We start from the raw sequence: 16140 nt of genomic DNA, 5'->3' as shown, positions 1-16140 counted from the left end.
CCCGCCACAGGAGTCGCTAGTGCGGACAAACCCTCCCTAACCCGGACGACGCTGTGCCAATTGTGCCCAGCCCCATGGGCCTCCCGGCTGCGACAGAGCCTGGGCTCGAACCCAGAATCTCAGCCTTAGACAACTGCACCACCTGGGATCAAACATTATTTTGTTTATCAGGTTTGTGTGCAGAAAATAAAGCCAATCTCTTGACATCCAGGTAATGAAAAGATGGCCGGTTGTCTGACAGACTGCAGACGCCGTTTGAGAGGCGCAGACACAGCAGCCTAGACCACCTGGTTACCATGGTGACTGAGATATTTATCTCTGAGAACATGAAGATGGAGAACATCCATGACACCTGGAGCGACAGCCTCTAGTTTAGCCTGCCCTGCTTCTTAATTTCTATCTATTCAATGTCTGGAGATTTATTTTAGCTTGGAGATGAACATAATATATTAAAATAACATAAAATTGATCAGAAATAGTGTAGACATTGTTAATGTTGTAAATGACTATTGTAGCTGGAAACTGCAGATTTATAAAAAAAAAAATGGAATAACTACATAGGCGTACAGAGGCCCATTATCAGCAAGTACATTAGAGTGTCTAGTTTGAGAAACAAACACCTCACAGGTCCTCAACTGGCAGCTTCATTAAATAGTACCCACAAAACACCAGTCTCAACGTAAACAGCGAAGAGGTGACTCCGGGATGCTGGTCTTTTAGCCAGAGCTGCAAAGAAAAAGCCATATCTCAGACTGGCCAATAAAAAGAAAAGATTAAGATGGGCAAAAGGACAGACACTGGACAGAGGAACGCTGCCTAGAAGGCCAGCATCCCGGTGTCGCCTCTTCACTGTTGACGTTGAGACTGGTGTTTTGCGGGTACTATTTAATGAAGCTGCCAGTTGAGGACTTGTGAGCCGTCTGTTTCTCAAACTGTGACAATTACAGTATTTAATACATCTTTCACTAAATATCTGAAAAGTAGAAAATCAAAGTTGTTTTTTTGTTAATTTGTGGGTTTGAACCCTGCGTAGTTGAGTCTTTCTAAACATTTCTCCTCCTGTCCCTGGTCTATCCTGCTTTCCCCCGTGTCCCCTCCCTTCTCTACAGGCCCACAGTGCCCGGCTGGCAGAGCAGCACTACAGTCTGCAGCTGAAGAGGAAGGTGTGGGCAGGCTGGCATGCCCTGGTCCAGGGGAGGTGGAAGATGTGCCGCGCCTGGGCAGAGGTCTATGTGCACCTGTCAGCTGACTACGAGGACAAGATGGCAGAGGTAAGAGCTGCACACACTACACACGTACAGGTTGCTGCATACAGTAGGCCGATACAGTTCCAACCATGGAAACAGAGATCATATGTAATTCTAACACTCTGAAATGTGAATTTGTTTTTGTTGGGTGTTCTGTACTAAAATAATACAATTTACCCAGAGTTTCACATGAGCACAGGACAGTAGCTAGCTACACTAACTGGACAAACATTGTCTTATATAAATAGTTGTCACTCACCATGCTGCACAGTTCCGCAGACCTGACAGCTTTTTAAATGGCAAATACACATTTTTGAAGGTTTGTCTGTAAACCAGGTTTTGTGGAGAGGTTAATAACATTGCTTTACTTCAGCAGTTATTCATCAATCACAGTGAGTGAGCTTGATTGACTAAACATGTAATTGATGGAGGCTGAAAGCCCAGTGAAAGAGAGGAGCTAGAGCAGTGATTGAGCCATAGACATGTAGTAGAGCAGTCCTAGCAGAAAGGGAGGGAGGGGGGTATTGGAATGGAAGAGAGGAATTGAATCGGCTAGAGTTATTGGCAGTACCATAGACGTGAAGAGAAAGAATGGAGCTAGAACAGAACACAGGCCTAGCACAGAGTGAGGGAGAGCTGGTTATTACTGTGAGTGAGAGAAGAGAGGAAATGGAGCATAGACATTGCAGAGAGACTGTGGTCAGTTCAGAGTTAGTGATTTGAAACATGCTTCCCTTTAACCTTTATTCCTCAGTAACAATCTAGCCTCATGTTTTCCACAATGTTACCTTTGAATTTTAATTACAGTACGGTTAACAACGATGATACATTAATTAATCCCTCTCTCTCCTCCTTCCCCACACACTCTTTCTCATCCCTCTTCTCTCCTTCTTTTCCCTCTCCCGGTTAGTAGCTCGTTGCAGCGGTGGATGCGGCCCAGGCTGAGATCCAGAGCCTGCAGGCAGAGAGGGAGCATTATGAGGAGTCCATGAAGAAGGCTTTTATGAGGGGTGCGTGTCCTCAACATGGAGGGCCTCAGCATGTTCCACACTGGAAAGGGACGCACGGTGCACAACCTGCACGGTTAGTAACACACACGGCTCTGTAAAGAAACTTCTGTTCCTGACATTTTCATTCATAGAACAGATTCTTTAAAAAATAAGTGTATAATACTACCTTTCCCAGTCCATATGATCAACCCACACATGGTTTATTAGCCTATGCTACAGTAAAACAGACACTAGTTGTCCAATAGAGTGCAGTCTGCTACTATTGACACTTTGATAGTATAGATTTATGTGGAGAGGGGGACGTTTTTCTTTCCTCTGGCTCATTCATTGGATGGCGTGATGATGCTAAATCTTTGAATGTGCTGACTGAGTGGTGCTCTTTGTGGAGGTTGTAACCTTGGTCTGGCATTGACTGATGGGCAAGGACTTTTTCTGATTGTGTTTGTGTGTGGTCATCATGCGTATGCATGTATAAGACATTGTAGGGTTCAGCTTAAAGTAAGAGTATTAGTGTTTCTTCTTGCTGTTTCATTTATCTGTATAATAATTGAGCTTTGTAGGTTGTTTTAGGGGGGGACCTGGAATGTCATACAGTCATTTGTCTCATTTTACAACTGACAATGTGATTTATGTTGGTCAGATTTGATCATATTGGGCTTATTTGTTTGTCATCTTTGACCTGTCCAGTCATGAAGCTGACTTCAGGACATAAACCTGTGTACTAGAGGTCGACCGATTAATTAGGGCCCGCCTGTTACGCGAATGCTAGCTAGCATTAAACTTATCTTATAAAAAACAATCAATCATAATCACTAGTTATAACTACACATGGTTGATGATATTACTAGTTGATCTAGCGTGTCCTGCGTTGCATATAATCGATGCAGTGCGCATTTGCGAAAAAGGACGGTCGTTGCTCCAACGTGTACCTAACCATAAACATCAATGCCTTTCTTAAAATCAATACACAGAAGTATATATTTTTAAACCTCCATATTTATCTAAAAGAAATCCAGGTTAGCAGGTGAAATTGTGTCACTTCTCTTGCGTTCATTGCACGCAGAGTCAGGGTATATGCAACAGTTTGGGCCGCCTGGCTCATTGCAAACTAATTTGCCAGAATTATGACATAACATTGAAGGTTGTGCAATGTAACAGGAATATTTAGACTTATGGATGCCACCCGTTAGATAAAATACGGAACGGTTCCGTATTTCACTGAAAGAATAAACGTTTTGTTTTCGAGATGAGTTTCCGGATTCGACCATATTAATGACCTAAGGCTCGTATTTCTGTGTTATGTTATAATTAAGTCTATGATTTGATAGAGCAGTCTGACTGAGCGATGGTAGGCACCAGCAGGCTCGTAAGCATTCATTCAAACAGCACTTTCGTGCGTTTTGCCAGCAGCTCTTCGCAATGCTTCAAGCATTAGGCTGGTGTAACCGATGTGAAATGGCTAGCTAGTTAGCGGGGTGCGCGCTAATAGCGTTTCAAACGTCACTCGCTCTGAGACTTGGAGTAGTTGTTCCCCTTGCTCTGCATGGGTAACGCTGCTTCGAGGGTGGCTGTTGTCGATGTGTTCCTGGTTCGAGCCCAGGTAGCGGCGAGGAGAGGGATGGAAGCTATACTGTTACACTGGCAATACTAAAGTGCCTATAAGAACATCCAATAGTCAAAGGTATATGAAATACAAATTGTATAGAGAGAAATAGTCCTATAATTCCTATAATAACTACAACCTAAAACTTCTTACCTGGGAATATCGAAGACTCGTGTTAAAAGGAACCACCAGCTTTCATATGTTCTCATGTTCTGAGCAAGGAACTTAAACGTTAGCTTTCTTACATGGCACATATTGCACTTTTACTTTCTTCTCCAACACTTTATATATTTTTTTGTATCGGTGTTGAAAAATCATAATCGGTCAACCTCTACTGTGTACACATTATATGACTGATCTTATTGGTCTTCCCTTCACAGATGCTCCACCCCTCCAGCACGATCCTGGCTCAGGCTCATTGGCCCGCCGCCTCTGTTCAGCCCACTCCACTTTGACCCCCCCGTACCATCGTCCCAGAGTGACAGAGACAGTGAGACTCACACACCCTGGTTACAGTGCATGCAACAGTTTTCACTATTACGGATCAGGTTCCGCCATCATTAAACATATCGTCACATTTCCTGCCGTTGTATCTATTCTTTCTCAAGGCTTAACATTTTCTCATTAACAGTATTTCATATGGGTGTAATTGTCACTACACAATACTGACTCCTCAAACACCCACTATGTGATACATTGGATAGGCCTGTTATATTTACAGTGGATCAGTTTGTCTAATTTCTTCATCTCCTCTATGTATGGGCTTCTACGATCACTCTTAACATCTGCCCACTCACTCGCTCTCAGGTGGGTTCCAGGGCAGAGGTGTTCCACAGCACCCTACCACCAGGGGGTACTGCAAGCTCCCACAGACAGGTTTAGTGGCTTTGCAAGCTCCCACAGAGCACAGACCGGTTCGTACTGACATTGATCTATGGCACTGGGAGCTTATCGTGGCTATGTCCCAATTCGCTACCCCTCTCCCACTTTGTCATGGATCTACAATCATTGGATTGGTGTTATCATTGTTAAATCCATGATGAGAAGTGTTTGGGAAAAGGGTGTCAGCCACTGTCTCTGGTTACTGTTACCGTTTTCCTCACCATTTGTCAAACAAAGTGAAAGGTCCCGTATTTATTGACTGTTCCTTAATGATCATAATCTGTATCAGGTCAGTACACGGGTGATCACAGCGAGTCAACAGAAAGCCTCCAAAACCTTGACCGCATGCATCACGGCACGCTCCGACCTCTGCGCACACAGCTTCGTCCGCACTCCCAGCAACCTATAAGTCATGGGTGTGGCTCCTCCCATGACCGCTATCGTGGAGCGCCAACACCCCGTCACACAGGTACACCATCAGCACCAAACATGTCTATTTTACAATGAATCAAAATCACCAAAACAAGTAGATTAATGATCTGTAGAAACACACCTTTGCTGGATGGACCTCACCCTGTCTCCCTTTCGCTCTCCCAGCGGGTCAGGCCACAGCAGCTTCTCCTCCTCCAATCAGCAGGGCCAGAGTTCCTCCAGAACACACTCAGCCTACCACATACACTCTATCAAAGTGGTTGAGTAAACACACACAAACAAAACCATATCGCAGGAACATTCCACCCACCTTCTATGCAAATACAGTCTTCCTATACATGACTTAGTCAAGCTGATACACCTGCACGTTTGAATATTCCCAAATATTTTAGACATATGCTACACCTACACCTGATATTTCTAACACTCCGGAATGGAAAATAGAATGGCGACTGATGGAACCATCTTGTTATTTAAATGATGACCATTTCACTAGTAGTTTTACCCAGGGACGCAAACCGGTGAGGGCCCAAAAAGGTGACACTTTTTCTTTCTCCACCAAAACATGCAAAAAATCCATGCTGGGGTGAAATGCAGGTTAACTAATTAAACAACAAATATGATCTACATGATCAGTCTCTGTGTGTAAAATAAGTGGTTAATGTGAACCTAACTCACAACTAAAAAAAGTAAAGAAAGCAATCCAATGTTATTTGTTGCCAAGACTTTACTGCAAATGACACTCAAGTCTTGACAGAATAATACACTAATATTGCAGTTAGCCATGACAGCCTTTATAATAGAATGGTTGTGACCACACACATCTAAATAAAACAAAGTAGAAATAGAATTACTTGTTACTTATATCATCTCTTATGCGTATTTTTTTTAAACTGCATTGTTGGTTCGGGGCTCGTAAGTAAGCATTTTACTGCTACACCTGTTGTCTTCGGCGCATGTGACTAATCAAATTTGATTGAAAAACAGGCATTCTATTATAGTGGCCACTATAGTAGACATCGAGCAAGTGCACATGGCTGTGTGCAAAAATGTTCACCGAGTAAAACATGTAATAATCCCCCCTCACACGTTACTGTCACATTCAACACAACAATAGCTATCTTTGGGCTACACATTATTACATTGTACACATGTTCTACAATGTGCCAGCAGAGCATGATACCCTTTTGTTTGCATAATTTATCTTTCAGGCAGAGAATACACCTGGCATACCCCACAAGTGTGTGGTGTTCCTTTCACCTCTATGGTGGCATCCAGTTTAAGCCAGGCCAAGCTACACTTCATCCCTGCCTCATGTTCATCTAATTCTTTAAATTAACCACACAACGTTACTTTAGATAGTTAACATTTCACACAGATTGCCAGGGTCCAGTAAGCAACTAACGCGTTATAACTTGAGGAAAGGCAAGGAGTAGTATAACAGTTAATACTATAGCGAATTGGTTAGGTTACTAACGTTAGCGCATCTGATGTTGTAACGTTAGCTGTCTAATTTTCACACCATAACTGATCAAATAATTGAGTTTAAATTGGCTAATGTTGCTCAACATTTCTCTGGCTTGCTAAATGATAATTCGATTCAGCTAGCAAGATACGTAACAATACTTGTTCCACACTTTCCAAATGCCAGCTGTTTTTCGGTTACAGCTCATGAAGTAAGCTTCATCTCCTCGACCCCGTCTCGGTGGTCAGGCCTCTCAGCTACCTCTTTCCACTCTCCCGCTGTATTTCCAGAGCACGCGCTGATGCTGTAACTAGCAAGTTGGTTGTCTCTTATCTCTTCAGTCGCGTGCTGCATTTTGTCGTTATGTGAACGATTGGCTTGGCTTAGCCTTGGATACAGCCAGTATTGCTCCTAACGCGCATCACTCGTTCACTTAAAGCTAGTAGTGATCCAAAGCCCCTCCCTTCCAAACTTTTCTCATCGGATCTACACGAATCACATTTTGGATTCAAAACGGCGAATTCTGCCTAAGGTGACTAGTTTTCATTCCAGGTTTAACCTAAAATTGTTGATGTGTGGAGAACACCTGTGTTCAAATTTTCAGGATTATATCAAAGCCATATGTTTATGTTTTAGCCACATTCTGCACCGTAAACCCTTAATGTAAATTGCTGGAATGATGGAACATGAATAAAACATGAATTGGAAGAAAATGGGCTCATTAGAATAATAAACCATTCACTAAATATATACATAAAGATCCATTGAAAAAAGAATATTGTTGACTCAACGTATGCCCATGTCATTTTTTTCCACCTTTATGAAAGGATGCATTTCTTCATGTCTCCTTCCTCTCTGTCCATTCGTATTTTATCTGTAAAACAACAAAACACCCATCTGTAATTTTCTGTTATGACTTAAACATAAATGTTATATTTTCCTATGAGGTAAGGGTCATGGACACCCCATACCTGCTATGGTCTTGTTGCCTATGGCAAGCAGGCCCTGGTACAGCTCTTTAGCAGGACTCCTTTGGGCCAGCTCTACCCCATGAAGCCAGATCAACAGCATCCTGTTCCCATGTTCCTGGTAGCTCTGCTGCCCTATATACACACACACAGAAAGCAAACACATTAAATTAGAATATGTTCTGAGTCCACTTCCCTGGTAAAATAAGAGTTAAATTACTTAGTGTAGTTAAGGCTTTCCTTGGTAATGTCACCCAAGTGGCTTGTTTTTGGAACAATGTCAAATGAGTACAGAATCCCTCTTACCGATTTATATATTTTATCTTTACACTTGGTATTGATAAATGAATGAGTTTCAATTGATATTCCTGTGAATGATTATCCCCTGCGCTACACTGTGAGCCAAAGGTGTTGTGTGTGTCACCTGTCCACTGCTCCTCAATGGCAGCCACCTGCTGCTCAGTGAAATGCCAGTGCAGCGCCAGCCTCTTCCAGTCGCCTGGCTTCAGCAGGCGGTAGGCCAGGTGCCAGGCGCTGCCGCGGGTCTGTTTGCTCTCCGTGCGGTGGTCTAATTTAAACGTCAGCGGAGTCTGGCTGTGAAGGTTCTCATTAAGCTCAGTGTTGGCCTGGAAGGGTAATCACATCTAGTCACCTGAGAAAGGACAAGCTTCACAAACTGACAGCAGTGAGTGTCCAGAGATAAGCACACATAGTCCCATGCTTATTGAATGCCAGAGCCACTTGCTTTGACTGTCAGGTTGGGTATGGAAGATATGCTGAATCAAATTGACACTGAAATTGATTGTCAAGCATTTCAGGTCCATAAATAATGTTCCCACTGCCAGCGTTAATGGTATTACAGGGATTCATCTGGAGTTGTGACTTTAGGAAATTAATAATCTGTGATGACTGTAATCATTGATTTCCAGCTCCAGTAAATTGATTAGCAGATGACTTCTGCTACATATTAGTCTCTGATTGAATTTACCGCATTTGATCATACAGTACAGCTATATCACTTATAGGGAGGTCTCACACAACAGTAGGCTACACGTTCTACATTCATTCACAATTATAGAGGATAAACAAACACACAATGAAGTTAGTTATTTCCATTGTGGTCCTCTGTTAACATTACCATCCTCCATGTCAAATATCTCTCTGCCTTGATGATCATGTCCACGATGATGACCTCGTCTGCTCGGGCTGCCACACCCAGTGCTGTCTTACCCTGCTGCTCAAAACAGAAACAGTTGTGTGTTGAGTGGGAAGTTGCCGTGAAGAGGAGAGGGGTCAAATAAGCCTATTCATGGTTAGATCATCATTCTCGGTGTCCATGTTTCACCTTGTCTTGGAGGACTAGGTCCATCCCAGCTTTCAGAAGCATCTCAACAGTGTCCACTCTGGCCAGCTCTGCAGCTACATGCAGGACAGTCTGGGACCTCTTAGGAGGACAGACAGGAGCTCAAGGTATAAGTTTCCCTTAACCACAGATCTAGGGTCAGATTACCAAACCCATAACTTCAACCATTACAATGTCTCTGTCCTACATAGTGCACTAATTTTGACAGGACCCGGGACTAGTAATGCACTATGCAGAGAATAGGTTGCCATTTGGGACTAATTCATTATAATTCATTATAACATTAGTATACTCTTTTACAAGACTGAGTATACTCTTTTACAAGTGGACTGAGTGCACGTGTTGTACGTACGTGATCAGTGACGTTGATGTTGCAGCCAGCCTCGAGCAGTGTGTGGATGACAGGGATGTGACAGTTCTTCACTGCCAGGTAGAGAGGAGCCTGGAGGTGCTGCCAATGGAGACAACCAAAATGGACCATTATATAGAAACTCTCTCTGATGTCAGGTCATACTACAGACTACTGAGTAATTACACAGATAACGGGTTGGCTTTATTCATGGTTGACCAAGACGTAGGACCAGTTCACTATGCTCACGCTCACCTGGTTTTGTAAGTCCACCTGGGCCGAGTTCTCTATGAGGAGTCTCACCAACGATGTGTGGCCTTTCTCAGAGACAGGGTGTAGAGCACTGCTTTGGTCCTAAGAGAGGAGAGGTTCCATTTGAATAGAGAGGTCTAGGAGTCTATTAGTAGGTAAAGTACTGAAGTAGAATAAACTGGGTGTGATTTAGTAACTATGCCTGGTGGCGACCATTTTAGTGAATAGTTGGAGGGTGTGGTTTATGTTTACAGGCCTACCATGGTGACAATGTTTGGGTCACAGCCTGCCTCCAACAGAGCCTGGACGCAGTCCTCATGGGCAGCGGCAGCAGCCAGGTATAGAGCCGTCTCCCCAGCCTGCCACGAATACATCAGTCATTTATCAGCCATTGACCTAAAGCAGCTACTGCAAGGTGTAGCCATTGAGCACACACCATCATACATGCTGGCAATCAAACAGCTCCATTGAAAAGGAAAATGCGCAGCACTCGCTCACCATTAAAGATTATTTTTTACATTTAAGCAAAGTTAAAATATGAACATTTTGGCCTTCAATGGCCATTATCAGAATCAAACCGCTCCAGACAGCGTTTACAGTGGGACTTTACCGTATTGACTTCATTGCGAGTTTCAAAGCTCTTCAGCAGTAGCTGGACGACATCCAAGTGGCCATTGCTGGCAGCCAAATGCAGAGGTGTGTTCCCATTCTAGCATTTAGAGAAAGAGGAAAAGCAGGAGGAAATGAGGAAGGGAGAGAAAGACAGTGAACAGGAAGGGGAGAGAGAGGAATAAACAGTCCTACAGCCCCCTGATAGGTGTGACACACACACACACCTGGTCTTCCTCCATGGTGGCCATATTGTACGTCTCCTCCATCAACATCTGCAGCATCTCCACAGAGCCATGCTCTGCTGCCAAAGCAAACGCTCTGTGTCCAGACTGAGCGAGATTGGTGCAGGGGGGGGGGGGGGGGTTAGGAGATGAAGAAAAAGGGTCAGCTTATTGAACTAATTCAGCCCAATCAATATTCGAAATGGATGCAATGGTTACTGATACTGTATGTCTATGTAGTTACCAGGTCCTCTTTGTCCAGCTCTTTCATCATCAGGTCGTAGATGATGAATGTCATTATGTCAGTGTGGTTGTTGATGGCAGCACAGTGCATGATGTTCATTCCCAGCTGAGAAGTGAGAATACAACTCATCATCTCCATACAGTGCCTTCGGAAAGTATTCAGACCCCTTGACTTTTTCCACATTTTGTTACGCTACAGCCTTATTTATTAAAATAGAATAAATTTAAACAAATCCTCAGCAATCTACACATAATACCCCACAATGACAAATCGAAACAGGTTCTTAGACATTTTTGAAAATGTATAAAAAATAAAAACTGAAATACCTTATTTACATAGAGTTGAAGTCGGAAGTTTACATACACCTTAGCCAAATACATTTAAACTCAGTTTTTCACAATTCCTGACATTTAATCCTAGTAAAAAATTCCCTGTCTTAGGTCAGTTAGGATCACTACTTTATTTTAAGAATGTGAAATGTCAGAATAATAGTAGAGATAATGATATATTTCAGCTTTTATTTCTTTCATCACATTCCCAGTGGGTCAGAAGTTTACATACACTCAATTAGTATTTGGTAGCAGTGCCTTTAAATTGTTTAACTTGGGTCAAACGTTTCAGGTAGCCTTCCACAAGCTTCCCACAATAATTTGGGTGAATTTTGGCCCATTCCTCCTGACAGAGCTGGTGTAACTGAGTCAGGTGTGTAGGCCTCCTTGCTCGCACACGCTTTTTCAATTCTGCCCACAAATTTCCTATAGGATGAGGTGATGGCCACTCCAATACCTTGACTTTGTTGTCCTTAAGCCATTTTGCCACAACTTTGGAAGTATGCTTGGGGTCATTGTCCATTTGGAAGACCCAGTTGCGACCAAACTTTAACTTCCTGACTGATGTCTTGAGATGTTGCTTCAATATATCCACATAATGTTCCTCCTGCAGCAAAGCACCCCCACAACATGATGCTGCCACCCCCGTGCTTCACGGATGGGATGGTGTTCTTCGGCTTGAAAGCCTCCCCCTTTTCCCTCCAAACATAACGATGGTCATTATGGTCAAACAGTTCTATTTTTCTTTCATCAGACCAGAGGACATTTCTCCAAAAGTACGATCTTTGTACCCATGTGCAGTTGCAAACCGTAGTCTGGGTTTTTTATGGCAGTTTGGAGCAGTGGCTTCTTCCTTGCGGAGCGGCCTTTCAGGTTATGTCGATATAGGACTCGTTTTACTGTGGATATAGATACTTTTGGGCCTCCCGGGTGGCGCAGTGGTCTAGGGCACTGCATCGCAGTGCTAGCTGCGCCACCAGAGTCTCTGGGTTCGCGCCCAGGCTCTGTCGCAGCCGGCCGCGACCGGGAGGTCCGTGGGGCGACGCACAATTGGCATAGCGTCGTCCGGGTTAGGGAGGGTTTGGCCGGTAGGGATATCCTTGTCTCATCGCGCTCCAGCGACTCCTGTGGCGGGCCGGGCGCAGTGCGCGCTAACCAAGGGGGCCAGGTACACGGTGTTTCCTCCGACACATTGGTGCGGCTGGCTTCCGGGTTGGAGGCGCGCTGTGTTAAGAAGCAGTGCGGCTTGGTTGGGTTGTGCTTCGGAGGACGCATGGCTTTCGACCTTCGTCTCTCCCGAGCCCGTACGGGAGTTGTAGCGATGAGACAAGATAGTAATTACTAGCGTTTGGATACCACGAAAATTGGGGAGAAAATGGGATAAAAAATAAAATTAAAATAAAAGAGATAGATACTTTTGTATTGCACTTTTTTGGGGGATTTGCACTTTTCACAGCAAAGTACGTTCATCTCTAGGAGACAAAACGCGTCTCTTTCCTGAGCGGTATGACGACTGCGTGGTCCAATGGTGTTTATACTTGAATACTATTGTTTGTACAGATGAATGTGGTACCTTCAGGCATTTGGAAATTGCTCCCAAGGATAAACCAGACTTGTGGAGGTTTACAATTATTTTTCTGAGGTCTTGGCTGATTTCTTTTGATTTCCCCATGGTGTCAAGCAAAGAGGCACTGAGTTTGAAGGTAGGCCTTGAAATACATCCACAGGTACACCTCCAATTGACTCAAATGATGTCAATTAGGCCATCAGAAGCTTCTAAAGCCATGACATCATTTTCTGGAATTTTCCAAGCTGTTTAAAGGCACAGTCAACTTAGTGTATGTAAACGTCTGACCCACTAGAATTGTGATACAGTGAATTATTTGTGAAATAATCTGTCTGTAAACAATTTCTGGAAAAATTACTTGTGGCATGCACAAAGTAGATATCCTCACCGACTTGCCAAAACTATAGTTTGTTAACAAGAAATTTGTGGAGTGGTTGAAAAACTAGTTTTAATGACTCCAACCTAAGTGTATGTAAACTTCCGACTTCAACTGTAAGTATTCAGACTCTTTGCTATGAGATTCGAAATTGAGCTCAGGCACATCCTGTTTCCATTGATCATCCTTGATGTTTCTACAACTTGATTGGAGTCCACCTGTGGTAAATTCAATTGATTGGACATGATTAGGAAAGGCACACACCTGTCTGTATAAGGTCCCACAGTTAACAGTGCATGTCAAAGCAAAAACCAAGCCATATAGTCAAAGGAATTGTCCGTAGAGCTCCGTGAAAGGATTGTGTCGAGGCACAGATCTGGGGAAGGGTACAACAAAAATGTCTGCAGCATTGAAGGTCCCCAAGAACACAGTGGCCTCCATCATTCTTAAATTGAAGATGTTTGGAACCATCAAGACTCTTCCGAGAGCTGGCCGCCCGGCCAAACTGAGCAATCGGAGGAGAAGGGCCTTGGTCTGGGGGGTGTTTTTCAGCGGCAGGGTCGAGGCAAAGATGAACAGAGAAAAGTACAGAGAGATCCTTGATGAAAACCTGCTCCAGAGAGATCAGGACCTCAGACTGGGGTGAAGATTCACCTTCCATCAGGACAATGACCCTGAGCACACAGCCAAGACAACGCAGGAGTGGCTTCGGGACAAGTCTCTGCATGTCCTTGAGTGGCCCAGCCAGAGCCCGGACTTGAACCTGATCGAACATCTCTGGAGAGACCTGAAAATAGCTGTGCAGCAAACCTCCCCATCCAACCTGACAAAGCTTGACAGGATCTGCAAAGTAAAATGGGAGAAACTCCCCAAATATAGGTGTGTCAAGCTTGTAGCGTCATACGCAAGAAGGTCTGAATACTTATGTAAATGTGATATTATTTATATATATTTTTTTTATAAATTAGCAAATTTAAATTAACAAAAGTTTTCGCTTTGTCATTGTGGGGTATTGTATGTACATTGAGGGGGAAAAAACAAATACATTTTAGAATAAGGCTATAACCTAACAAAATGTGGAAAAGTCAAAGGGTCTGAATACTTTCCAAAGGCACTGTACATGACAAGAGAACTTGACATTTTGTATTCTCAAATGGTTATGGAGAAATTGTGTTGATGGTTGATTATTGTAATTGATATCCTAGATGGCTGAGATGTCAGAGAACAGCTTAGGTCTGACCAGCAGATCGAGGAAAGGGATTTCTGAGAAATATTCAAGGCCTTCCCTGAATAGGAACAGAGGTTCCCTACCGCATTCTCAACCTTCTGATCAGCACCACCCTGCACAAGCAACTTCAGGATGGGCAGACTCCCAAACCAGGCAGCCAGGTGGATGGCTGTCACTCCATGCTGTGTGAGTATGTATGAAAGAAATAGTTTAATTTTGACAAACCATGGCCATTCTCTCCTGAGTTTGTTGAAGAGGAGAAGCTTTAAAAGTCACCATCAGTAACACCGGAAAAGTGATGTCTTCCTACCTTGTCCTCTTGATTGATATTTGCTCTGCGCTGGAGAAGGACTTGGACGGCCTCTATGTTTTTTCCAGCAACTGCATAGTGCAGGGCAGTGCGATCATGCTAGGGTCAATGCATGGGACAAGTTATTCTAACAAGTGACACAGAACAGAATACATGGTTCTAATAAAGAAGTAACAGCAATAGTACATGAAAGTCTCATGTAGTCCCACTAACTGCAGTGCGGAGATGATGTTCCTATGGATATGAGGACTGACTCACCAAGTTCTTTGCGTCAACCTTGACTGCCCTTCCCAGAATCTTCATGGTCTGTACATCATTTATCTTTGCTGCTTCAATGTACTCCTTCTCTAGCTCCAGCACTGCAAACACATAAGACTCACCAGGTGCTTCACAATAAGTAATACATCAATATGCATGTTTTTCTTTTGAGAACATTGGGCTGTGAAATTTCAATTATTATGACTAGTATGAGGGTGGAATTGGTAAGGTGTGTGGGTGTGTGTGGCTAATACAAACACAGCTCTTTGCACACTGGATGTTCACATCCAGTCAAACCATTACCCATGACAGATACATGGTAACACACCTAAGGTTTTCCAACATGGATTCAACCATAAGAATGATCAGGGATTTGGTCAAGAGCATTATCATTTCTACAGTATATTATCATAACATAATCTTTGCACCGTGATTATAATTAAGAGGTTAAGGATATTCATTGCTTGCTTTGGTCTACAAAATAATTTGTTAGCATTGAATGAATATTCACCAATGTTTCTCAACATTTAATACCATAATTACAAGAACACAATTTCCGATCCTGTTAAACAGGGCAGAAGTAAGGCTCTGTTGCCTCAGGCTATTATTCTTACTGTTAAATTTGACTTTGGGACAATTCCACTGTGACAGATGATGCTGAGACACTTTAAAATGTATGTCAAACAAAAACCAGTGATTGCAAAGTTAAACAAACCCTACAACTATATGCACAAAGACTACTTTTAACAATTTCCACCTAAAGATTTTCAAAAACACATTCACTTGAATAACAGTGCAGATGGCACAAACAGCACAAACCCTCATTCTGTTACCAAACTTTGCATCTCCACTGCATTTCAAGTAAATGTTTTTTTGTTAACGTTCAGTGTTTACTCAAGTTATGTTGAATAAAACGTCTAATGATGTTTTTGATCAAATAAAACAAATCTAAACAGGGCTTAGGTGTTACCCATTTACATACTCACGGACACACGTTCACACCGGCACACACACATACCTGGTACTCACACATTTCTTTGTTATTGTAACTGTTGGTCTCCTCTGTCTCCATGTTCTGTATAAAGTCAGTGAACCCCTTGACTGCTTTTTTTGTGGTTTTTGTTTTTTTAGGGTTCAGGTTCAGCTCCTTCATCAGCTGCGCCCCCATCCTCTCCTTCAAGGACATTCTCTCCATGGTGAATATCTGGTGACTTTTCCCTGTATCCTGGGCTGGATCCCAGTCGGTCTCTGTTTAATACTTGTCTTGCCAAACAACCATGTAGCATTACTGAATGAATGCAGAAAGTCTGGTCAGGAACTGGACCTTTTCACTGAAGCAGATACAGAGGTTCTTACTGCATAAGGAATACAAAGTGGTGTGGAAATGGAGCAGTGTATGTACATTACCAGGGCTGGAAGGCTGA

The 16140-nt window shown here is 43.2% G+C and overlaps 1 protein-coding gene across 1 annotated transcript; it reads right to left on the bottom strand.

Moving 5' to 3' along the window:
• Positions 1–5057: 5057 nt before the first annotated feature.
• Positions 5058–15911, bottom strand: LOC120062906 (ankyrin repeat and death domain-containing protein 1B-like). Its single transcript, XM_039012967.1, has 15 exons — positions 15746–15911; positions 14717–14817; positions 14459–14557; positions 14232–14330; positions 10649–10753; positions 10408–10512; positions 10182–10280; positions 9832–9930; positions 9575–9673; positions 9323–9421; positions 8953–9051; positions 8746–8841; positions 8032–8245; positions 7611–7742; positions 5058–5179 (listed from the first exon to the last, which is right to left on the bottom strand). Exons 1-15 carry the CDS (start codon positions 15909–15911, stop codon positions 5058–5060), a joined length of 1734 nt encoding a protein of 577 aa, XP_038868895.1.
• Positions 15912–16140: the final 229 nt, after the last annotated feature.

Source organism: Salvelinus namaycush, chromosome 18 (genome assembly GCF_016432855.1).
Source record: "Salvelinus namaycush isolate Seneca chromosome 18, SaNama_1.0, whole genome shotgun sequence".
NCBI lineage: Eukaryota > Metazoa > Chordata > Actinopteri > Salmoniformes > Salmonidae > Salvelinus > Salvelinus namaycush.
This window is presented reverse-complemented; position numbering and strand designations above follow the sequence as displayed.